This window comes from Pristis pectinata, chromosome 2 (assembly GCF_009764475.1).
Source record: "Pristis pectinata isolate sPriPec2 chromosome 2, sPriPec2.1.pri, whole genome shotgun sequence".
In the NCBI taxonomy this organism is placed as follows: Eukaryota; Metazoa; Chordata; class Chondrichthyes; order Rhinopristiformes; family Pristidae; genus Pristis; species Pristis pectinata.
The window spans coordinates 45403123-45429977 of NC_067406.1; the positions used below are offsets into that span (position 1 = coordinate 45403123).

At 39.2% G+C, this 26855-nt stretch overlaps 1 protein-coding gene across 1 annotated transcript in view; it reads left to right on the forward strand.

Annotated features, from left to right (window-relative positions):
- LOC127579224 (protein unc-13 homolog B-like) overlaps positions 1-26855 on the forward strand; it is a 399584-nt gene that overhangs the window by 264441 nt on the left and 108288 nt on the right. Inside the window, 7 exon segments of the mRNA XM_052031832.1 lie at positions 21-73; positions 7164-7242; positions 15882-15956; positions 16775-16994; positions 17451-17678; positions 23663-23804; positions 26041-26210. Of these exon segments, the coding sequence (XP_051887792.1) occupies positions 21-73; positions 7164-7242; positions 15882-15956; positions 16775-16994; positions 17451-17678; positions 23663-23804; positions 26041-26210 (967 nt within the window).

Genomic DNA, 26855 nt, shown 5'->3' on the forward strand with positions numbered 1-26855 from the left:
TTTTTTCAAAAAAAAAACAGGCTCAGCTTGGAGGTGATGGTGATCCATCAAAATCATCCTGGTTTAAAGGAGGGTAAGTAATTCTTTTATTCTCTACACTAATAATATAGGAAAGAAGCATTATCAATCTGTGGTTGTTTGTACTTTCAAAATAAAATTCAAGATGCATATAAAACTTGTTTAATTATACACATAATTTACCTAACACATAATACAAAGCAAAGCTTCTAAATTAGTAATGACCTTTTACAAATCAACGTCCACGCCTGTAGATCCCTCAAGGTTGCTGCACAGGTCAATAGAGTTGTTTAGAAGGCGTATGGAGTGTTGGCCTTCATTAGTCGGGGTGATGTTGCGGCTCTATAGAACTCTGGTTAGACCACACTTGGAGTATTCTGTTTGGTTCTGGTCGCCTCATTATAGGAAAGATGTGGAAGGTTTAGAGAGGGTGCAGAGGAGATTTACCAGGATGTTGCCTGGATTGGAGAGCATGTCTTATGAGGATAGGTTGAGAGAGCTAAGGCTTTTCTCTTTGGAAAGAAGGAGGATGAGAGGTGACTTGATAAGAGGTGTACAAGATGATAAGAGGCATAGATCAAGTGGACAGTCAGGGACTTTTTCCCAGGACAACAATGGCTAACACGAGGGGACATAATTTTAAGGTGATTGGAGGAAGGTATAAAGGGGATGTCAGGGGTAAGTTTTTTACACAGAGAGTGGTGGGTGCGTGGAACGCACTGCCTGCAGAGGTTGTGGGGGCAGATTCATTAGGGACATTTAAGAGACTCTTAGATAAACATATGAATGATAGAGAAATGGGGGGCAATGTGGGAAGGAAGGGTTAGATAGATCTTAGAGCAGGATAAAATGTTGCCACAACGTTGTAGGCCAAAGGGCCTGTACTGTGCTGTAGTGTTCTATGTTCTAATGATACGACATACAGTAAATGGCCAAATCTTGTGAGTTTTATGTGCAATAATTTAAACATGCTAAATTGAAACAGCTGTTTCATATAAACTGTCAGCTGATTTTACTGAAGGTCTTCAATGTATTTATCAGTCACAGAATGTAGTGAGAACTTGTTTCTCCAACTAATAGATAAATGTATTCTCTCTCATACCACTCCAATTAAAGGTGGATTTCTGTGCCTCATTAGATTGTAAGGGAATAGAAGGGATTGTATACATGTAGTCTGGACCTACAAATGACATATATGCCTTTTGGCATAGATGCATTTGAAAAGAAGGTGGCTTAGGGCAAAGATTGCTAACTTGTGTGTCATGTAAGATATTAAGCTACTAAATGAACATTGCAGCAATTTGTAACATAAATGTTCAGTGTTGTACAGCAGTTAGGAAGTGCAATAGGGACCTTCTGTTTGATAATTAAATGTACATAATATTCAGATCAAGGTTGTTTTTGAAACAGCAAGGAATTTTCATGCTATGAGGTGGAAAGATGTGTTAATCTACAGTTCATACATATATAAAGGAACAGCAACAGCTCTATCTGTATGGATCAACATTTTCATGACTTTTCCTGTACAGGGAAGACAAACTTCATTAAAATGGTAGTGTTTTTTCAAGTTGCAAGCTATCTATATGGGCAGCAGGGCTCTTCAGAAGCAACCCCATACCCTCCTTTAAAGTAAAATAATTGTGCTCAATTTATGAAATAAAATCAGAAAATGCTGAAAGCTCTCTTTCCACTGATGCTGCCTAACCTGCTGAGTGTTTCTAGCATTTTCTGTTTTTATTTCAAATTTCCAGCATCAATAGTTTTATGATTTTCATATACTGCTTAATTTATGCTCAGGTTACATCTGACCAAGGAGAGTTTGAATCCATCAGTGACTATTGTCAGGAAGTATTCACAGAGTATACTTTTTTGTATGATATTTCATTCTACTTCATAAGGAGTTTGTACATTCTTCCTGTGTCTGCATGGGTTTCCTCTGGGTGCTCATTCCAAACATTCCAAAGACATACGGGTTAGGAAGTTGTGGGCATGCTAGGTTGGCACCGGAAGTGTGGTGACACTTGCGGCCTGCCCCCAAAACACTCTACGCAAAAGATGTGTTTCACTGTGTGTTTCAATGCACATGTGACTAATAAATATATCTTATACTTGTATTATCTGAACAATCAAAGTCGAGTTTATTTGTCATATGCACAAGTACATGTATGCAGAGGTACAATGAAAAACTTAATTGCAGCAGCATCACAGGCACATAGAATCAGATAAGCAGCATTCACGAGAAAAACAAATGTAAATTATACACAATTTTGACAAGAAAGAACACAAGTAGAACCAAAAAAAAACAAAGTCCATTGTAGTGCAAAGTGATCAAGGTGGTCATTCTATTGCTGTAATACTGAGGTAATGATTAGGGTTGGTTCAAGAACCAAATGGTTGAAGGGAAGTAGCTGTTCTTGAACCTGGTGGAGTGGGACTTAAGGCTTTTGTACCTTCTGTCCAAAGAAGATGTCCTGGATGGTGGGGATCTTTGTTGATACATGTTGCCATCTAGAGGCAGCGCCTCATATATATACTAACAGTGAAGGGGAGGGATCTGACCGTGATGTATTGGACAGAGTCCATTATCCCCTGCAGCTTCTTACATTCTTGCACATTCAAATTGCCATACTGCACCACACCCAGTCAAGATATTATTTTGGTTTGATATTCACAAAGGAGAGTAACATGAACATAGCAAAACATTGCAGATGCTGAAAATCTGAAACAAAATCAGAAAGTACTGCAAATGCTCAGCAGGTCAGGCAGCATCTGTGCAAAGGGAAACAGAATGAACTTTTCAGGTTGATGACCCTTTTTCAGAACTGGGAAGGAGAGAAAAACAATTTAATTTTAAGTTTCCGAAAAGGTGGGAAGGATGGAATAAATAGGACAAAAGGAATGTCTATGATAGGGTGAGACCAGATCAAATGGGTTAAAGGGGCAGTTGGATGGTGATAACATTTTTCCTGTATTTTATGTTATTAATAGCAGGGCTATGGAGTGTGCCCAGCCAGTCAGGCTGTACTAATAGAGAGAGAAAGCTGCCAATATCAGAGATGGATGACTAATAGCAGAAATGGCCAGTTCTATCTGGATGGCTACAATGTGCCCAGGCAGATGAATAGGTGGTGTTCCTCAAGCTTGCACTGAGCCTCGTTGTTACAGTACTGGAAGTCACAAGGCAAATAGGTCAAAGTGGGAAATGGAGAATTAAGGTGGCAGACAATGGCAAGCCCCTAACACAGTGTCTTTCAGCATTTTCTGTTTTTATTTCATGAATTAAGCACAATTGTTTTACCTTAAAGGGAGTTACAGATTGGTTCTGAAGACCCTTACTGCCCAAGCAGATGCTATGTGGCTACCTTGCAACTCCAGAAAACACTGCTATTCTAGTGAAATTTGTCAGGATGTTTGGTACAAGTATTTTCAAGACAGAGATTCATTATATATTTTAACATAGAACAAATTGGGTGATCTGAATAGCAAGAAGAATGGTGGATAGTTTAATTGATTGGCTTTAATCTTATTGATTGGCTAAATTGGCTGCCTCCTGTTATATTTTATGTTCTCTTGGAGAAAGACGGAGACATGCATTTAAAAACTGAGACCTCAATATTGCCCCATGGCAAATACTGTAGTAACTCAAAATTTGGAATAAATCTGAACATGCCAGAAATTTTCACCAGGTTGGGTGGCATCTGGGGACAGTTAACATTTCAGGTAGATGATCTTTTATCAGAACTGTGAAAAGGTAGAGGCAAAACAAGTAGTGAGGGAGGGAGGAGAAGAGAGCAAAAGTGAAAGTCTGTGATGGGTGGGGTACAGTAGAGACTGAGCGATGAAATGGTCGATGCAGTTGATGTAAGATAAGATATAAGATATTTAGTTACTAGTCACATGTACATTGAAGCACACAGTGAAATACGTTTTTTATGGAGAATGCGCTGGGGGCAGCCCGCAAGTGTCACCACTCTTATTGTGCCAACATAGTATGCCCACAGCTCCTAACCCGTACGTCTTTGGAATGTGGGATGAAACCGGAGCATCCGGAGGAAACCCACGCAGTCACGGGGAGAACGTATAAACTCCTTGCAGACAGTGGCCGGCATTGAACCCGGGTCGCTGGCACTGTAATAGCATTATGCTAGGTAGTGAGGCATCAATGAATAACATAAGGTAGATCTGGAGGAAGTATCAATAGGAGAAGAAGAACAAATATGTAAAATCACCAGCAGACAAGAGAACAAAAGCATATAGATCCCCTAGAAGATCAGAGTGGTCGTATATGCGTGGAGCCTCAGGAGATGGGGGAGGTCTTAAACAATTTTCTTGCATCAGTATTTACTCAGGAAACTGGCATCGTGGATATGGAATGAAGGGAAACAAGTACTAGTGTCATGGAACATATAGAGATTAAAAAGGAGGAGGTACTTGATGCTTTACAGCAAATAAAGGTAGATAAATCCCCAGGGCCTGACAAGATATTTCCTTGGACCTTGAGAGAGACTAGTATGGAAATTGCGGGGGCCCTGGCAGATATATTTAAAATGTCCTTAGCCACGGGTGCAGTGCCAGAGGACTGGAGGATAGCTCATGTTGTTCCATTGTTTAAGAAAGGCTCGAAGAGTAAACCGGGTAATTACAGGCCAGTGAGCCTGACATCAGTAGTGGGTAAATTATCGGAAGGTGTTGTGAGAGATAGGACATATAAGTATTTGGACAGCCAAGGGTTGATTAAGGATAGTCAGCATGGCTTTGTGCGTGGTAGATCGTGTTTAACGAATCTTGTGGAGTTTTTTGAGGAAGTCAGTAAGAAAGTAGATGAAGGTAAGGCTGTGGATGTTGTCTACATGGACTTTAGTAAGGCCTTTGACAAGGTCCCACATGGGAGATTAGTTCAGAAGGTTCAGTCAATGGGTATCCATGGAAAGGTTGTAAACTGGATTCGAAATTGGCTGAGTGGGAGAAGACAGAGAGTGGTTGTGGATGGTTGTTTCTCAGATTGGAGGCCTGTGACTAGTGGTGTGCCTCAGGGATCTGTGTTGGGGCCATTGTTGTTTGTTGTATATATCAATGATCTAGACGATAATGTTGTAAATTGGATTAGTAAGTTTGCGGATGACACTAAGATTGGAGGTGTAGTGGACAGTGAGGAAGGCTTTCAAAGCTTGCAGAAGGATCTGGACCAAATGGAAAAATGGTCCAGGAAATGGCAGATGGAATTTAATGCAGACAAGTGTGAGGTGTTGCATTTTGGAAGGACAAATCAAGGGAGGATATACACAGTAAATGGTAGGGCACTGAGGAGTGCGGAGGAACAAAGGGATCTGGGAGTTCAGATACATAATTCCTTGAAAGTAGAGTCACAGGTAGACAGGGTTGTAAAAAAGGCTTTTGGAATCCTGGCCTTTATAAATCAAAGTATTGAGTATAGGAGTTGGAATGTTTTGGTGAGGTTGTATAAGTCATTGGTGAGACCAAATTTAGAATATTGTGTGCAGTTCTGGTTGCTGAACTACAGGAAGGATGTCAGTAAGATTGAAAGAGTGCAGAGGAGATTTACAAGAATGTTGCCGGGTCTTCAGGATTTGAGTTATAAGGAAAGATTGAGCATGTTAGGACTTCATTCCTTGGAGTGGAGAAGAATGAGGGGAGATATGATAGAGGTTTATAAAATGATGAGGGGCATAGACAGGGTTAATGCAAGTAGGCTCTTTCCACCTAGATTAGGAGAGATAAGTACGAGAGGACATGGCTTTAGGGTGAAAGGGGAAAGGTTTAAGGGGAACATTAGAGGGAACTTCTTCGCTCAAAGAGTGGTGGGAGTGTGGAATGGGCTGCCATCTGATGTGGTAAATGCGGGCTCGCTCTTAACTTTTAAGAGTAAATTGGATAGATACATGGACGAGAGGTCTGGAGGGGTATGGGCTGGGGGCAGGTAAATGGGACTAGTGGAATAATGTTTCGGCACAGACTAGAAGGGCCGAATGGCCTGTTTTCTGTGCTGTAGTGTTTCTATGGTTTCTAGATATTGAAAATATGAGTTACAAAGGCAAAAAATGCTGATGAACTGAAATTGTTGAGTCCAGAAGGTTGCAGACTATCTAGTTAGAAGATAAGATATTGTTTCTCTACCTTGGATTAGGGACAGAGAATTCAGAGCAGAACTGAGTTGGAGAATTAAAGTGACAGGCAGCTGAAAGCTGGGGTCACGCTTGTGAGCTGAAATATGGTATTCTTCAAAGTAGTCACCTAACATGCCTTTGATTTCCTAACTTTAAGAGTGACTTTTAGAGTAACTAAAATCAGAAGATCCAGCTCCTGATGCTGACGATGCTACATGGTCTCATAGAGTAAAGGTAACACTACTGCCCAAATTGTCTTACATTCTGAACTGGTGTTGTAGCTTTGGATATCATCTTGATAAATGTTTTTGAATGAAATGCCAATGATTGAATTGTTCATAATTGATTTTTATTTGAATTATAAGATTTAATATTCTCAGAATGCTGGTGCTTTTGGCATTATTGGGTCATTCCTGCTTGCCTTGGATCCAATTGAGTGATTTTGCTAGGACAGCAAAGAATGAACTACAATATAAGATTAGAGCCTCTTTAAGCCAGAGATGTTAAGCACAACTGATTTCCTTTCCTAAAGGCTATCAGTGAAGTAGTTGTGTTGTTATGACAAACTGATAGCTTTGTGGTCATTATTTTGATTGATACCACATTTTTACTTCCTGATTTATTTAGTTTGAATCCAGTTATGCAAATTCAGTATGAGAATAAGGAAGTTTTTCCCAAATGGATTGGCTGATTTGGTAACATTAATTCAAACACTTGGTAGCTTTACAAATATTTAGGTGAGAAAGGAGCAAAAGGGTAGATTGATAGTGATATAAAGTAAGTTGTCTGGAGGCTTGAGTGGAGCATATTGGTTTGAATTTGCTGTTTCAGTGCTGTGTCTGGTTCTGTCTGTCTCGTTGTCAAACTGCTGTGTAACAATTTGAACTCAGTTCAGATCTCATTATTACTAGTTCAGTAATATGAAGTTTGTCTGATATTCAAGAGTGATTAACTAAAACATATGCTTGATTTTCAAGAGCCAAAGTTAAATGTCTGGATGCTATTGATGTTTTTTCCCAGGACTGGTGGTGGTCTGTTTGGTATTGACAGTATGCCAGACCTACGAAAGAAAAAGCCCATCCCACTTGTTAGTGACCTGGTAAGTTTTTCTTTCCCATACAAATCATCGGTGTGTTGCAGGATATATTAGGTTCACTTGTTAGTTTTTGTTCCTGTCATTGAAAATGATCTCTCCTTTTTGTGTTGCTTTGCACTTAGCTGTTAATTGTGAGTTAATCATGTATCCAGAATAACTAGAATAATTTACTTGACATTCAAAACAAATTTTAGTCCTTGTTTGGACAGCTTAAGATACTCCACTGTCATGAGACTGCTTGAATAGAAAATGCTACATGCTTATATCATGTTTTAGAACATCTGGCAGTAACATACAGGTTTTTGTTCATGTTGTCACAATTTTAACACTTCTGCACATTTTGGCATTGACAGCTTTCCCTTTTACATATCAGAATCACTTTTTCTTCTTTCAGCTGCTTAAAGCTGTTTATTTCTGTATACCAGCTCTTTTGCAACCATGTAGATTTGATGTCTATTTAAGTACCTGTGGGCTTATGGTCCTTTCTTTGTTCCATTTTAATATATGCCTCTGTATAAATTTCCACTTTACAAAATCAGTAATATGTTTAATAAAAACCAATTTGTTTAAGTATGTTGTAAGAAACATTGATGTTTTAATCATCGTTCCTCATGATGATTTGTGTGGTGTACACGAGGGCCTATAACCCATATTATTTCTATACTGTTGCTTTATTGCAGATTTTGAAACTGTTTTACCATTCAAATAAGTTTTACTAAGTAATACATTAATATTGTTAATAAAAAAAAGATTGATTTGAGGTATTTTTGGGAAAATATAGGGAAGAATTGATGAGAAAATAATCATCTAGCTAACATTCTGTTTCAATGCATCGGAAACAGAAATGTAGATATGCTGATCAACAATTTTCATATCTTTTACCTTAATCAAATGTTTATCTATTCTATGCCATGAGAACATATTCAGATGTTTATTCTGAAATTTAGCTATATGTATATTTTCGATAAGTACAAGAATCCATTATGAAAGATGTAAGAGCAGAGCATTTGGTGAAGAGTCACAGGATCGGACAAAGGCAGAATGGATTTACGAAGTGGAAATCGTGCTTGACAAATCTACTGGAACTTTTTTTAGGATATAACTAACAGAATAGCTGAAGGAGAACTAGTGGATGTGGTTTATTTGGATTTCTAGAGCTTTTCAATAAGGTCCCACATAAAACATTAGCTTGAAAATTAAATCACATAGGATTGGGGATAAGGTACTGATGTGGATATAGAACTGGTTGACCAACAGGAAGGAAAGAATACAAATATACCAAATAGCAGGCAGTGATTATTGGGATACCACAGGGATCAGTGCTGGGATGCCAGCTATTCATGATATATTTTAAGGACTTAAATGTAACATCTTCAGGTTTGCAGATGACAAAAAGCTGGATGGAAGTGGGAGCTATGAGGAGGATGCAGAGAAGCTCCAGTGTAATTTGAACAGGTTGCAGGAGTGGGCAAATACATGGCAGGAGTAGTCTATGGATACGTGTCAGGTTAGCCACTTTGGTGGTAGTGACAGGAAGGCAGGTTATTATTCAAATGGCAGTCGAGGAAAAGGAGAAGTGCAATGAGACCTGGATGCTCTTGTGCACTGATCGATAAAGAGTAAGCATGCAGGAACAGTAGGTGATTAAGAAGGCAAATGATATATTGGCCTTCATCATGATGGGATTTGAGTACAGGAGCAAGGATGCCTTGCTGCAATTGGTGGGACCACAGCCTGAGTATTGTGTGAGTTTTGGTCTCCTTACCTGAGGAAGGATATTCTTGCTGTGGAAGTTCAGCAACTGATTCCTGGTATTTTTGAACTGACCAGTGAAGAGACCTTGAGTCAATTCAGTCTATATTCACTAAAGTTTAGAAGAATGAGACAGGTTCTCATGGAAATCACAACAGTCTAGCAGGATTGAACAGACTAGCTGCAGGAAGGATATTCCAATGGTGAGAAAGGCCAGGGCAAGAGGGTCACAGTCTAAGAAAAGGGGGTAAACAATTTAAGACTGAGATGAGAATTTTTTTTTCTCTCAGAGAGTCGTAAACCTCTGGAATTCTCTACCACTGAAAGTAGTTGAAGCTGACTCATTAAATATTGTTCAAGAAGGAGTTAGGTATTGTTCTTAGGGTTAAAGGGATCAAGGAATATGGGGAGAAAGCACTGAAGTTGGATGATCAGCCATGATTATATTGAATGGTAGAGCAGGTTCGAAGGGCCAAACGGCTTACTCCTCCTATTTTGTTATGTTTCTATATCCAGTGAACAACCAGTTCTCATAGGGATATATTTGAATCAACTACAGTGAGAACTAGATTGCATACTAATGCAGGGCAGTAAGATGACAAGTGCATTTACTTGCTGAAACGTACCCTTAACTGGAAGGACAAATCCAATATGGCTAATTACCAATATTTTCACATTCATTAACAAAGTGATGGAAGGTATTGTTGACAATGTAGTCTGCCTCAGCATATTATTGCCTAGATTCCTCAGGACAGTGTCCTTGGCCCAACTAGCTTCTTCATCCTTTTGTCACTTATTCAGAAGTAGGGATGCTCATTGGTGATTGCACAATCTTTAATTCCATTCACAATTCCTCATTTGAAGCAGCTACCACTTGCATACAGCAAAATCTTGACACCATTCAGCATGGGTTGCTAAATGGCAAGTCATGTCTGCTATACAAGTACCAGACAATGACCATCTCTACTGGGGAGAGTCTAACCAACTAGTTTTGATACTTACTGGCATGATCATTGCTAATCTGCCTACATTCTGGGGTGTTGCCATTGACCAGAAACTCATCTGGATCAGTTATACTGTACTGTGGCTGCAAGAGTGGGTCAGAGGCCAGATATCCTGCAGCAATGTTCTCAACTTGTAACTACCCAACACCTTTCCAGTGTCTACAAGGCACAATTCAGGAGTGTGATGGAATGCACTTCACTTTCCTGAAGGGGTGCAACTCCAGCAACACTCAGTAAATGTGACACCATCCAGGATAAAACAACCTGCGTAATTGCTACTTTATCCACTGTTCCAAACATTCGTTTCCTATGGCTGCAGTTGGTGCCATTTACAAAATACATGGCAGTGTTCTTACAGAATCATGAAATCGTGCAGCACATAAACAGGCCCTTTGGCCCATCATGCCCATGCCAACCATCAATACCCATTTATACTAATCTCATTTATCAACACTTGATCAACTGCCTTCTATGCTTTGGCAGTTCATGTCCTTATCTCAATAATTTTTAAACGTTGTGAGAGTACCTGCTTCCACCATCTTCTCTGGCAGGACATTCCAGATTGCAACCTCCCTCTGGGTGAAATTTATTTTCCTCAGATCCCCTTTAATCCTCTCACTCCATGGCTTAAACCCATGCCATTGGTTTAAAATGTCTCTGTTATGGGGAAAAGTTTCTGACTATCCACCCTATCTATACCCTTCATAATTTCATTTACGTCTGTCAGGACTCCCCCCCCCGCCCCAACACACACACACACACACACACACACACACACACACACACACACACACACACACACACACACACACACACACACACACACACACACACACACACACACACACACACACACACACACACACACACACCAGCCTCTTCTGCTCCAATGGAAACAAACCCAGCCTATCCAGTACTCTCTCTTCATAACTGAAATGTTCCATTTCCAGGAAACAACTCCTGGTAATTCTCCTCTGCACCCTCCCCAGTGCATTTATCTTTTTCCTATGGTGTGGTGACCAGAACTGCTAACTACTTGCCTGGGCTATTCATCAGCACCTACCAACCTCTTAGCCTCTACCACCAATGTCATCATTTGCAGCTTCCCCTCCAAGTCACATACCATCCTGACTTGGAAATATATTGTCATTCCTTCATCGTTGCTGGATGTACAAAAGTGTGGGAGTACCTTTATCAGAAAGAATGCAGTAGTATAAGGAGGTAGTTCACCTCCATCTTCTCAAGGGCTGTTAGGGATGGGGATAAACGATATTCTTGGCAACACATATTATAAATTAATTTTAAAAATCTGGTGAATATTTTAACTTTCAGAACATAAAATACTTATGGTAAATATTGTGCCATTTCTCTAATTTTATTTATTTGTTTCTGAAATTTGAAGGAATAAGACCAAGATTTATAAAAAGATTTTTAAAAAGCTCAGGTTTGAAAAGAATTGGAAAAAATACTAAATGCCAAGACTAAAAATAACAACTTAAATTGCAGAAAACCAAGAGTAAATAATGAGGGTTCAAAACTTCTGAAGTTTGGGTAAAAATGCCAGAAATACACAGCAGATTAACCAGTGCTTAAAGGAAAAAAGACTAGGTTGACATTATGTAGAGTATTTGAAACATGATCATGGTAACAGTCTGCAGCAAAAAAAAAACAAACTGCTGGGGGAACTCAATGGGTCAGGCAGCATCTATGGAGGGAAATGGACAGTCAACGTTTTAGGTCGAGACCCTTTACCTGGACTGAAAGCATAGAAGGGAGATAGTTAGTCTAAAGAAATGAGGGGAAGGGGCAGGGCGAGAGTGGACAAGCGATAGCTGAATCTCGGTGAGGAAGGGTAATTGACAGAATGAGGAGGGAAGAGTAGAAGTACTAACAGAGGCTTGGTGGTGATGGGTGGAGGCAGCCAAAAGCAGCAGATGATGGAATTTGATGGGAAAGGAATGTGGAGTATGGAACCAAATAAGGGAGGTGGGGAGGGCAGATGGGAACAGTGGGGGGAGAGGACCCTGTGAGAGAATTGTGTGGGTGACAGCAGATAAAATAGGTGGAAGAGGAGAAAGAAACAGGGTGATTGGGAGCTGGGGGAGTGTTGGGGTGTATGTAGGAGGAATTGGGTAGATCAGAAAGAGAGAGAAAGGAACAGAAGGAGAGCAGATTACCTAAAATTGGAGAATTCAGTGTTCATGCCGACCCATTGTAGAATACCCAGGCGGAATATGAGATGCTGTTCTTCTAGTTTGTGTTTGACCTCACCGTGGCAATGGAGGAGGCTGAGGACAGACAGGTCAGTGTGGGAATGGAGAGGGAAATTAAAATGGCTTGCAACCAGGAGTCCCAGATGTCCATGACAGATGGAGCTCGGGTGCTTGGTAAGACCTAGACTGCGCTTGATTTCACCGATGTAGAGATGTTAATTTTCTGCTTTGCTGTTTGGGTGGTAAATAAGTATTGTTTATCATTGGTCCTTTGTATTACAAACCTGATTTCACACCATTGAACTTAATCTGTTTAAGTCAAAAATTGGGTGGCAGAAAGGTACTCCACTCTAGTCCGCATAGGACAGTAAACTTAGTTTAAAATTACCGACAATTTTATCTTGTTCAAATACTGTTTGACATCATTTTCTGATTCTAATTCTGGTCAATTACAGCACCTTTTGTATCTGGGTTCAAATTAAAGTTTTCTTAAATATTTTGTTTGATTTTCGTGACTCATGCTTTTTGAATTTTTTAATTGGTCTACTATTATATTAATGTGCTGCTGTGCTTAACCAACTGTCTGCTCAGCATTTCCTTTCTTCTTGTTATTCATTACATTATGAAATGTAGTGCTGAGTTCAATGTTGCTTATATGCATTTTTCAATTTGAATTCTATTGGTCTGAAGTTGTTTAACATATTATAATTTTTTTATTGTTCGGTTGATTCTGCATTCTATATGATATTTGAAATAGCTTTTTTGTGAGTTAAAAGATTACGATATCAATGATCACTGCATATACAATTTCTATACACTGATTTCAGAACAATAACGGTCAATTTTTTGGCTTTTTCAATATGTGGTGAACATTTAAAACATTGAGGAAGGACTCCAATTCTTTAAGAAACAATCACTAAGGAGAAAAAAAAAGAAAGCATGAAATTAAGTGTGTTGTAAATCAAACGCCCAATCCATACACATTTTTTTCTCTCAGAATGGGTTAAGTTAAAATCAAAGCAATAAGCTTCGATATGGGAAGGCTAAAGTAATGATGTGGTAATGGCACAACGTGATTGCTGTTAACTTCAGAAGAATTAAGCTCTGCAATAATATTTGTAATTTTTTTGTATGCAAACATTCCTTTTGTCCAGGCCATGGTAAGTGGTACTATAATCTCCCCATTAAGTCAACAAAGGACCTTTATGCTTGCCGATTCTCAACCTACCATTTCCTTGTTTTGTCATATTTACAACATTTCCATAACAGCTTCCACTCCTGCACAATAAATATTTTAATATATTTGAGACATGTGAACCTTACATACAAGCTGTAAAGGATGCGTGGGATGGAATTGTAAAGCCATGATAAATTGTAGCGTTGGTAAGTGATGTATTGTTCTGTTTCCTGGTGTAGAAAAAGAGCATTACATGCATTCCATCCTCACTAGTGGAGCTGCAGGTTTTGACTTTGACTTTTTGTATTTGTGTTCAAACACGTATGTAACTTGGAGACAAACTAATTATGCAGTTTAAAAGATTGTAGAATTTCGAAGATGTGAGTTGCACATGTAAGAACAAACAAACCAAAGTACTAGATCACAGAGTTCTACAGCACAAAAATGGGCCCTTCAGCCCATCACTATCAGTTCTTCTCTGCCTCGTCTATTTAAGTGCCTGTCTATATGTCTCTTGAATATAGTGATTGTACCTGACTCCACCACCTCTTCTGGCTATGAGTTCCAGATATTAACTACTCTTCTGTGTAAAAACAAGCATTTCCCTCAAGCTCCCTTTAAAACTCCTTCCTGTCACCTTAAACCTATGCCCTCTTGTTGTTGGTAACCCTACCATGGGGAAAAAGATTCTGGCGATCTACCATATCTATCTATGCCCCTTATAATGTTATATACCTCTATCAGGTCACCCCTTAGCCTCCCTTGTTCCAGGGAAAACAAACACAGCCTATTCAATCTCCCTCCTGATAATTAAAGTCTTCTAGTTCAGGCAACATCCTGGTGAATTTCCTCTGCACTCTGTCCTGCAGAACCACATCCTTCCTATAGTGTGGTGACCAGAATGCACTATAGTCCAAGTGTGGTCTAGCCAGTGTTTTGTAAAGTTGCTATGTGATGTCCCAGTTTTTATATTCTATGCCCCTACCTATGAAGGCAAGCATGTTATCTGCTTCTTTACCACTCCATCTACTTGTGTTGCCACTTTTAGGGAACTATTGACTTGAGCCCCAAGGCCTCTCTGTTCATCTACAATCCTTAGTGCCCTACCATTTACTGTATACTTCTTATCCTTATTTGACTTCCCAAAATGCATCACCATGTACTTGTCAGAATTAAATTCCACCTGCCTTCGCTTCGCCCAACTTTCCATCTAATCTATATCCTGCTGTAGCTTTAGACAACCTTCCTTGCTATCCATAGCACCATCTACTTTTGTGTCATTCGCAAACAGATAAAACTGGTTATTCATGAATTTCATACACTTGCAGTTGCTTAGTGACTCATAATATTTATTGTCAGATTTTCAGGTGTAACAGGAAAGTTTCACTTGTTTTAGCGTTACAGTTTTGATTAGTTTTAATGGATTTTCCTTGCTTACCTTAAAAAATGAAAAGCTTCCCCTTTTGCAAATTCTTAAATGTGTTTGTTTAATATTCACAGTTGATAGTTGAATGATTTGTAACACTAATATTTATATGGTGTGAATTTGGCCCTTTGGGAACTGCTGACCTGTGACATTTTTACTTTTGTTTGTGTATCTTTATTAGATTGACAGTGAAATATGGCCCGTTTGAGATCAGATGAAGGATCACAGGATAGGTGCATTTTCAGGTTTAACTTCCAGGATGTGCCACACAGGAAATTCAAGGCTTTAGAGTTTTGAATTTTCAACACGTTACAAACAAGTAGAATTTTTAATGTCCTGAAGTGACACACAAATATGGAACTTAAACCTTGTGGAGATATAAATTTCATATTATTGTCAGTAATATTTTTATGAAGTTCCTTTATTTCCCTATGATGTTCTTTTGCAAATGTTGATCCACATCAGGATGCAATTTCACAGGTATTCCGCAATATATTGAACAATGAGCCAGCATGGTAGGTTTTATCAGGAATGATACCACGGGGTGGCAGGAAGAATAGGCTGATGTCAGTTTTGTACTTCCATGACCCTTTTGTGAGTAGTTTCTAATAGTGCTCATTGAGAAGCAGTACCATAATATTTTACCCTCCATTTTGCACCAGAGGCTGCTGTAGCACCTCATTCATGCTAGCTCAGATCAGTAAACAGCATAGATTGTGTGACTTGGAGCAAATATATATGTAGATAATTTGTCAACCGATTCATTGGGAGAGCCATTGCTATTAATACCAACAAAAACCTAATGTTTTCAGTCTCATATTCAAAGAGTATCCTTTACAACAACCTTGTATGAATAAGGTTCAGTTTTTTTAGCAGCACAGGTCAAACACTTGTGTGCAGATTTTTTTTACCTTAAACAAATTCACGATTTTCAGTTCAAATATATGTGGTTATTACTTTATATTATCCTAATCCATATATAATTTAGTGAGCTTCTTCTGCATGTTTCCTATTTTGTTAAAAAACTGCATTGATCTTTCATTTATATTATACCTGGCTTCACATTACAGTCACTTGTACAATCAAGAAAAGCTGGCATTACCTCTGCAATGGCTACTCGTACTTCCCTAAAAGATGAAGAGCTGGTAAGAACTGGAATATGATAATGACCTTTTATTTCCTTTCTTTTTACATTTCATTATTTGTTTATGAACATGTACATTTCAGCCCTAATAAATAGATGTTTGGTTCAGCTGGGAGTGTAAAAATTTAAAGTTAGAACTCAAAATATTTCATAAATAATTGTATTTTCTCATTCTGCACTTCAAACTGGTACATTTCCAAATTTTAAAAGAGATGGGATGAGTGGGGACTAGAAACTGAAACTTTGTAATGAAACTATTAGCCTTTTTAACCAGTCACTCAGGTTTCTTTATCTTAATAATGTGAAGGTGTTAAGTTGTACTTTAGATATCCTGTTTTAACATTTGTTGATCTGTTTACAGTAAAAGTAATAATATAATCATGCAGCATATTAGAAATTCAACTAATTGACCAGAGGTATGACGGATAGTAATCACCACATGGCGAATTTCTGATTCAAGCTGGTTACTGGAGAATAAGTTGGAGTGGGATAAAATAACTAAACTGAGAATAATGAAGGAGAAAAATACAGAATGGTTTAAAATTTAACAAAGCACATCTTTTTCCAAATGTATGTACTTTTCATGTTTGATTGTGTTATCACTGCCATTCAGGCAACTGTTTCCTGGCATTGAGGACAGAGGACAAACATCTTATTCTTATCAGTGATATAATTGCAGCAATTTCTTAAGAGTGAGAGTATAATTAAAACATGGCAAGTATACATATGCATAGACACTTATAACAAAATTGTCAAGAAGGTCAGTTGAGGATTTTAAATTCATCATAGGTTTTAAAATATTTACATTTGCCTCTGCAGAAAAATCATGTTTATAAGAAGACCCTTCAAGCCTTAATTTACCCCATCTCTTGCACTACCCCACACAACTTTGAGGTCTGGACTGCCACAACACCTACCTACTGCTATGAATGTGAGGGATTGCTATGGGGTATTGCTCGTCAGGGAATGCGGTGCACTGAGTGTGGGGTAAAGTGTCATGAAAAGTGCCAAGACTTACTAAATGCCGACTGTTTACAACGTAAGTCTGTTTCCTGTGTGTTTACTTATTTTATTATACGTTTCAATTCAATGTAATTCACATCACATTTTAACTTAGTTTCACATGTAAATCAACAACATCCAGAATGAAAGGTCAGCCTATGGATCCTTTTTTAACAGAGCTCTTTGGTGATATCCTCTGTGATAATGACCATGGTGCATTATTCCACTTGTCCTTCCTGACATTTCTGCAGCCATTGGCACAGTTGACCATATAATGTCCCTCTTTTATAGTCTAGCTTGGTGCTCCAATGTACGAAACATTTGACTTGTTTCTTTGTACTGATTATAATGTGCATTTAACTGAATTAGTATATACAATCTAATAAGCTTTTTGAGCTATATGATATTTATGCCATTGTTCATTTAATAATGCTTTTATTGAAACCTTTCTGTATTAATTCAAACAATGTTCCACAATGTTTCCTCTAAATAGGTGCAGCAGAAAAAAGCTCCAAACATGGTGCAGAAGACAGAACACAAAATATTATTATGGCAATGAAGGACAGGATGAAGATCCGAGAACGGAACAAACCAGAAATCTTTGAGTTGATCCGAGATGTCTTTGGAGTAACAAAAGTTGCGCATGCACAGCAGATGAAGACTATCAAACAAAGTGTACTTGATGGAACATCCAAGTGGTCAGCAAAGATTACTATAACTGGTACAGTGACAAAGTATCAACATCTTGAATTTGATGGAATGAGATTTGTAAACTTCAAATATGTTGTCCATGATGTGATATCGAATAAGGGCATGGAACCTTCGAAGATTCTGGAGATTTAAATTTAAATCTATAGTAGTGTAATTCCTGACGACAATATACCATTTGATAAATAGAAATTTTCCCATAGCAGTTACTTTTAAAAGCTGATAATTGATGAGTTTCATACTTGACGTCAAGATTTACGGATGACATCAAGATTGGGGCGTAGTGGACAGTGAGGAAGGCTATCAAAGCTTGTGGTGTGATCTTGACCACTAGGAAAATCGACTGAAAAATGGCAGATGGAATTTAACGCAGACAAATGTGAGGTGTTGCACTTTGGGAGGATGAACCAGGGTAAGACTTACACAGTGAATGGTAGGGGTCTGAGGTGTGCTGTAGAACAGAGGTACCTGGGAATACAGGTCCATAGTTACTTGAAAATGGCATCACAGGTAGATAGGGTCATAAAGAGAGCTTTTGGCACTTTGGTCTTCATAAATCAGGGCATTGAGTATAGAGGTTGGGATGTTATGTTGAGGTTGTACAAGATGTTGGTGAGGCTAAATTTAGAGTATCGTGTGCAGTTCTGGTCACGTACCTGCAGGAAAGATATCAATAAGCTTGAAAGAGTGCAGAGAAAATTTACAGGAATGTTGCTGGGACTTGAGGACCTGAGTTATAGGGAAAGGTTGAATAGGTTAGGACTTCATTCCCTGGAGCGCAGGAGAATGAGGGGAGATCTTACAGAAGTATACAAAATTATGAGGGGTATAGATAGGGTGAATGCATGCAGGCTTTTTCCCCTGACGTTTGGTGAGACTAGAACTAGAGGACATAGGTTTAGGGTGAAACATGAAATATATAAGGGGGAGTCTGAGGGGGAACTTCTTCACTCAGACAGTGGTGCAAGTGTGCAGAAGTGGTAGATGCGGGTTCAACCTTAAGAGAGATTTGGAAAGGTGCATGGATGGGAGGGGTTTTGAGGGATATGGTACAGATGCAGGTAGATGGGACTAGGCAGAAGATCAGGTCAGCATGGACTAGATGGGCTGAAGGGCCTACTTTTGTAATGTAGTACTCTATGACTCTATGAGTCTGTTTCCACTGATTTTAAACTGACCTGCTTTTGGAGGCATTCACTTTCATCCATCAGGTGTTATGTCACATTAAACCTTTCCCTGGGCTCACACCTGGTTGCATATTCTTTTTTTAACATCTGCAGCTTTTCTGATTCCTGCATTCACTTCATTGTTTTTCATACTTACTTTCCTTATTTTTCATTTCCTGCCTATTGGTTCACTACTGTTTGCTCTCTCATGCTATCAACTGGCATTCAGGCAACGTAGGAAACTTTCCTCTGATTTGTCTATATTTTCAGAATTCTCCTTGTCCTTTCTACAATGGCAGACTTTCCTGCCTTTGAGTTCATGTATGTGGGATTTAACCTACAAGAACTGAAGTATCTGCTCCAAGCATTTGCCTGGCTTGTTTGCAAGGTCATCTATCCATCTTCTTTCCAAACCATGCAAGATCATGCTTGGTCCAGTGCAGGTAATAGGCTCAAGGTATAAAAGCCTGTCTGGTTGTAATATTGGTTGGTCAGATGTCATAGTCAGACATGGAATTAAGTGTTGATTGATCTTGATGTAAAAATGTGAAATTTGTACATTTGTTGTGCAGTTCCTGTCTGACAAGATGGTGCCCCCTCAATACAGAGTAAGATTGGCAAATTCACTATCCAAGTAGTTGTTCATACCTTTAGTTACATCACCTGATGTGCCTTTTCGTTGCCAACTTTATTACTGATTAACAACTATAACACCATTCTATGATACAGAGATACTGATAATTATTAGGGTGGGGGCTGCCATATCACACATCCATAGAAACCTGCAGCATGATTATTGTTAAACTAGTTGTAAACCTAGAGACATATTAAGAAAAAGAACCATATCTGTTGATCTTTAGGGACTACATGAGGTTTCAGAGATGAAACATTTTACAGTCTCCCCTTTTGCCAGTTCCTGGATTTGGTTTATAAGATGCTTGTACTTCTTTGTTTATTTCAGTCCATGCCTTCATCAGTGTCTGGTTATTGTCTTTATTTTATGTTTATGTCCCCACAGCCACTTCATTACCTTTAGAAAACACTAATTTAGGCTTCCACAGTGCTCCTTGGTTGTGCGCAGGTTCAGTTCATTGAAGGTTGTCCACTGCTCATCCTGTTCTTTAGGCACGCTATGATCTTGTTGTGCCTCTTGATTCTTGTATTTTTGAAACAGGCATTAGTGTGAGACATGCCCCAAGATCTCAGTGCTTTTCTCACATCTGCTGCAAGTCTTCATGTGATGTGTTTGACTGTAGCTTGTGATTCATGTAGTTGGGTATAAGCTACAGCTTAAGAAGGGTGTTTATAACTGGTGTGCTCCCTAGTAGTTTCTGCAACTAACCCATGAGTTGGATAGCTTGCCATTCTGAAAATCCTTGACATGTTTAGTTTACCCATTTGTGGAACTTCCAGTCTCTCCAGTTCTCATGCCATTTAGTTGATTTCTGTTTCGCATTCCCTTCTACCTCTTCAGTTGATTCTGGCAACTCTGATTCAAAGTCACAAACTTCTGCACTGGGCGGCTTTTGCTTCCTTCAGAATGACCTCCTTCAGAACTCCAAGATTCTTAGCTTCTTCACTTGGTCTTCATTGCCTGCCAAACTGCAACAAGAAGTATTGACAGAGCTTTGTAGAATCTATATTATAGAAGATAGAACAGTGCAGCACAGAACAGGCCCTTCGGCCCACAATGTTGCTGACATAGTTAATCACTCCTACCTACAGAATGCCCATATCCTTCCATTTTCCTCTCATTCATGTGCCCATCCAAGCCTCTCTTAAAAGCCCCCAATGAACATGCCTCCACCACCCTATCAGGTGATGCATTCCATGCATCCACCACTCTCTCAGTAAAAAACGTACCCCTCACATCTGTTCTGAATCTACCCCCTCTCACCTTAAATACATGCTTTTGGTATCGGATCACTCAATAATGGGAAAAAGATATTGCTTGTCCACCCTGTCTGTGCCCCTTATAATTTTATACACTTCTAACAGATCACCCCTCAGCCTCTGCCGCTCCAGAGAAAAGAGCCCAAGTTTGTCCAGCCTCTCCTGATAGCACATGCCCTCTTGTTATTGTTGCATATTGTTGAAGGTTGCTCCTTGCCATGGTGAGGACTGCCTAACTTCTCTGGCCCTTGAAAACCCTACTGACTGGATCCCAGCTCTGTTCTCTGCAGTGCCAAATCCTCACCCCCCATGATTCGTGTCGTGCAACTGCAACCACAATTACCACCACCCTCCCTCCTAGCACATCCCTCCTCTTCCAGCTGCAGGTTTCCAAATCCTGACCCTTTGTTGCTTATTCTGTGACCGATGTGTGGCTTTTGGCCTGGCACAGCCATCTTTATTGGAAGTGTCAGTGTTGTTGGCAGGGACAAGTTCTGAAACCTCATTGTTATCAGCAGTTTAAGAGCAAAGAAAGCAACAAAGTACAGACTGTGTTGGAGAGAGACATGGCAAGGGTGAGATAGGAGAGAACGGGTGAGAGGCTCCCAGAGGGGGATAAAAGGGAACATAGAGATCAGAGGGTAAAGGAAGAGAATAGGGACAGAGTTCAGTAGAGCAGCAGGGAGGAAGAGATGGAAACAGGTAAATGGAGACAAGCAAGGAGAAGGTGAGAGACACACAAAGCAGCAGGGAAGGGGTGAAAGAGAGATGCAAAGTAGCGTAAAGAGAGATGCAGAGCAACAGCAAAGCGCAGTGAGAGAGAGATGCACACAGAACAAGAGAGAAAGTGAAAGAGAGAAATACATAGTGGCAGCAGAAGAAGGGAGAGAGACAAATGCAGAGCAGCAGTGAGAAGGATATGCACGCAGAGTAGCAGGGAAGCAGGTAGAGAGAGGGACATCCAGCAGTGTGATAAAGAGAGAGAAATGCAGAGCAGCCAGGAAAAAGTGTGGTACAGAGGGCACCAAGGATGTGCCAAGAGAGGGAGGTAAAGAGATAGGGGGAGTACGGAGACAGAAGCAGTTGTGTGTGTGTGTGTTGTGTGTGTGTGTGTGTGTGTGTGTGTGTGTGTGTGTGTGTGTGTGTGTGTGTGTGTGTGTGTGTGTGTGTGAGAGAGAGAGAGAGAGAGAGAGAGTAGGTGTGCAAAAGCGAGTGTGTTTGTAAAGAAAAATATTAGCAGTATGTGTTTGGAGGTGGAATCAAGAGCTGCAAATATAATGAAGAAGACTTAAGTTGTGAGAACTTTCCTTACCTTGTGTAGAGTGTAAGATCATGGTCTTTATTTTGCGACACTGGTCAACACTATGGGCAATGTTGCTTCCAGCAGAACAAACTCCTGCAAGCTGCTTATAGGTAGACCTGGAGATTCTCTGTGACTCTTTGAACACAACCATCCCCGCTGTGGGTGATATAATCCATCCGCCTCTGAGAGGTCCCTCACGTTAAACCTGTAGCATGTTCCCTGCCCTCTGGAAGAATTGGAGCAGCTACTTGGGTGTTAACAGCATTCTCAATATCTGGAAGAGTGCTGGTGGTGTTGCGCATTTCTGCTTTTAAGGCTGATAGTTGTGGGTATATGCTGGAGCAGCAAAAACTGAAATCGAGCTTTTCTGTAATGTCCACTTTTTCTGAAACAGCAATGACATTTCACAAGACAGCCGAACAACGCTGTTTTTTGAATAGCGTGCTGCTATATTATGAGCTGTTGGAAGAAATATTAGAGAGATACACAATGGGTGTTTTTAGCATTGAAGAAATAGTGTAAGGTATTACTGACATCCAAGCTTCTCACTGAGAACCTTTGGGGAAATTTGATCCAGGTCCTTAAAGTATTGAGAGGATTACATCGTGCTGTGTGAAAATAAAACTATTTGATTCTGTTAACTTGGTGATAATCAGGGTCTTAAATATATACGTATAAGCAAAGAGTTAGATTAGATGGCAGAAATTTCTTTTAAACTACTTGTGAGCTCAAGCAGTGACTTCAGATTTGCTACAGGTCTTTAAAAGTAAGTTAGTCAGGTTTCTGCATGTGGCTGTTAGCAAGACATGGTATATGTAGACAAGGTGTTTAGTGATGTTTAGTCGTGGTCTTCTCTACTCATTTTTAATGCATTAAAGAGTTAAAGACAAACTTATCTTATTTTCCACACATCCTCTGAATTAAGATTTGTTGTTCATAGTTTTTCTTATTTTACACCCTGAATATTATGTAGTCACGGTTGGGTAGATGGAGGTATGCATGGTGATTATAAAGCTTAGTTGCATTATTACTATGCAATCCGGTTGATGGTTTAGCTGGTCTTTTCATCTTTGCCCTATTTTGTATTTATTCTCATATTTTTGCTGTTTCTGGAATCTTGTTGATAACATTGATTTCTTAATTTCCCTTAATAATTATCTTCTTATAAGGAATATAAAGATGTCCTAAGAGCCTAGTAAAAAGCTGGATAAATATAAGTTCCTTTTGTTCATCTATTTTGAATGTAATTATTGAAATGCATTCTGAAATTATAATTCTCAGTGTATTCTTTTGCTATGATGCACATTCATTTTATGGGATTAAACTACAAACCAGTGGAAGAGGGTTCCCAATGATTTATTCAAGTGTTCTGAAAAGAAAATGTCAAATGATTGCAACTTCCATATTAATTTTTCATTTTTCAGAATGTGATTTATAGGATTAAGATGTATTAAGTCAGCTTATAATAAGCAGATGGTACAAGAATATTGAAGTAGAGAATATTGACAACTCCTGTAACCTTGATAGCCCTGAAGTCTGGGCTTTGGTTCCTTAATTGAAAGAACATTAGGAATTTAAAATAGATTTGCAAATCTATTCAGACAGTACTAAAGCTTTGTTTTCATATCTTCTTAGTGGTGTGCGCTCAGGGACTTCAAGCAAAGGATAAAACTGGGTCCAGTGACCCTTATGTCACTGTTCAGGTTGGCAAAACCAAGAAGAGAACAAAGACCATCTATGGAAACCTGAATCCTGTGTGGGAGGAGAAATTTTATTTGTAAGTTTTCTTCTTCTGAAATAAAAAAAATTAAACTTAAGATTGCTATTGTTCGATAAAACGTATTTCTTTTTGCTTTAAAAGGGTTGTGTTGGGATGTTTAAGCGATGAGTAACACGTTTGACACAATGCAAAAGCAAAATGGTCCAGATAGTGGAAATCTGAAATAAAAACAGACAATTCTGGAAATGCTCAACACACCAGTGGGTGGCAGGGAAACAGAATTTCAGATCGATTGTCTTAAATGGGAAATGATAACTATCAACAGATGAATGTGTGGCTGAAATGCTGTTGCAGAGTGAGGGCTTAAGGTTCTTCGACTATTTTGGGCTCTCCTAGCAAAGGAGTGACCTGTAGAAGATGGATGGGTTTCATCTGAACTGGAGGGGGACCAATATCCTTGCAGAAAGGTTTGCTCATGCAGCATGGAAGGGTTTAAACTAGTGAGAATGACAGTGTAGCAGGTTGTGTAGCAGTGTAGTGAATATAGTGGTGTAGTGAGGCTGACTTATATGTAGAAAATAGAACAGGCAAGTCCAGTGGGAAAAGTAGGGAGACACAGGTAAGGAAGCATGAGAGGGCTGGGAGGCTTAACTTCCATTTACTTTAATGCAAGGAACCTCACAGATAAGACGGATGAGCTGAGAGTGTGGATCAGCACATGAGATTATGATATTGTTGCAATCATGGAAATGTGGTTGAGGGAAAGGCAGGACTGGCAGCTCAATGTTCCGGGGTATAGACATTTCAGGCATGATGGAGGGGGTAGAAAAGGGGAGTGGGTGTTGCACTGCTGATCAGGGACAGCATTAGGCAGTACTCAGGGAGGATGTCCTACACCGAATGTGGTAAAACTTTGGAATTCTTTAGAAAAAGAGTTGCTTGACCTTAAAGGAATATGCCATTACAGTGCACTACAATAAAACTTCAGAGCATTGATCATTCTTCAGAGTTTGGATATTCTTCCTCATCCAATTTAGATTTTTCTGAAGCTGTTTTATTCTAGAAATTTCTTCCCAATTATATTTTCTAAATTATAGAGATTTCATCCCAATTCTATTTTCTGTCGGCTCGCATTTAGCTTGCTGCTCAGAGTTTGATGTAAAAAAAGCCTGTTGATGTTTTGATCATTTTGCATTTAAAAATAGCCTGGTACTATGCATTTAATTTGTGTGATTCATTCAGCCTGTTTTCATGTTGTAATAACTGTCACATTGTATGGTAGCATGTTGGCAGTCTTTGTTACTTTTATATCTCACACTCAAATGATGTTCATTCTTTCTGAAAAAGAAATTTCACAAAGGGAGAACATGACATGTATTCTTAGTTGCAGTTACCTTTAAACCTAACATTGGATTTGTTTATCATTTAAGATCAAAGTTGTAAAGCACTTGGATGTCCTGAATCTCGTTAAAGACACTCATGGTGTGGGGAGAAGTATAATTCCAACTCCTTTGTACTAGGGTGTTTGCAAGTTGGGGCAAATATTAGGTCCGCTTGTGTAGTACAGTATATCTCCATGTACCTCCAGCTCCCTCAATACATACATAAATTAGTAGTAACCGGAATTGAATAGAGCACATATAGAATTCATTCAGGAAATGCCTGTACTGACTCTTTGAAAGGGCTGTCAAAGGAGTCCCATTTCTCCAGTCTTTCATCTATAGTCTTGTAAAATAATTGTTTTTCAAGTACACATCCAAATCCCTTTAAAGTAAGCCTAGAAAATACTTTAAACATGCGACAAATGAGGCTGCATCTGTGGAAAGAGAAACAGTCCACGTTTCAGGTTGAAGATCCTTCATTACCTGTTTAATAAGTCAGTTTTAATGCAGCTAACTAATTTTCATTTAAACATGTTATAAAGCCTCACATTTAGAACTTTTTTAACATCTTGTCAAGTATGACAATTGAGTTTGAAATAGCATAGCTGGTGGGAGAATCAGAGGGGTGTTAATGGGCACATGTGGGAGAATAGTGCACAGGGAAATAAGTATGGAAATGGGATAGCTCTGAAAGTCAGCATAAATTTGATGGATTGAATGGCCTCCTTTGATGTTATTATGAAATACAAAAATTATAGCAGTACCCAATCACTCTTTTCTGACTCTGCATTGACCCCAGGTTTTCTGTTAGCTCTGCATCCTTTCTCATTAATGAGCTACTGAGGAACTGTTTTTGGTGCCGTGTTTTGGTGTCTGTTACAAGTGCAAACTTGTTTTCTTTCTTCTCACAGTGAATGCCACAATTCCTCTGATCGAATCAAAGTAAGAGTGTGGGATGAGGATGATGACATTAAGTCACGTGTTAAACAGAGGCTAAAACGGGAATCTGATGATTTCTTGGGACAAACTATCATTGAGGTTCGGACACTAAGTGGTGAAATGGATGTCTGGTATAATTTGGGTGAGTGAAAGGGTGTTTTGGGTAATCTGGTAAACGTGACCAATTTTTACATGCCAACTTTCAAACACTGTAGCAGTTAGCATAATGCTATTACAGCGCCAGCGACCCAGGTTCAACTCCACCACTGTCTGTAAGGAGTTTGAACATTATCCCTGTGTCTGTGTTGGTTTCATCTGCGTGCTCCGGTTTCCTCCCACATTCCAAAGACGTACAGGTTAGGAGCTGTGGGCATGCTATGTTGGTGCTGGAAGCATGGCGACACTTGTGGACTTCCTCAATAACACAAAAAGACACATTTCACTGTGTTACATGTACATATGACTAATAAATAAATATATTATTAAATATACAGTGTTGGTATGGAAACCTTTACATTTCATTAGTATGGTGATGCAAATATATCAAACTGTGGAAAGGATGTGGAACTGTGAGGGATGAAGTACCATGAAGCATTATTTAAAATGCTGTGAGAATGTGAAAAATGGACAGTGAAGCTGTGTCACCAAATATAATAAGATATTGTCTCTTAATATCAATGTTCCTTGTGGGGTAAACATAAACTCTAGAAGCTGTAAGTCCCATGTCTCATATCTGTTTTGACTTCTGCTGTCACCCAACCTCCCTCCAGATAGAACAGAGTTCCCT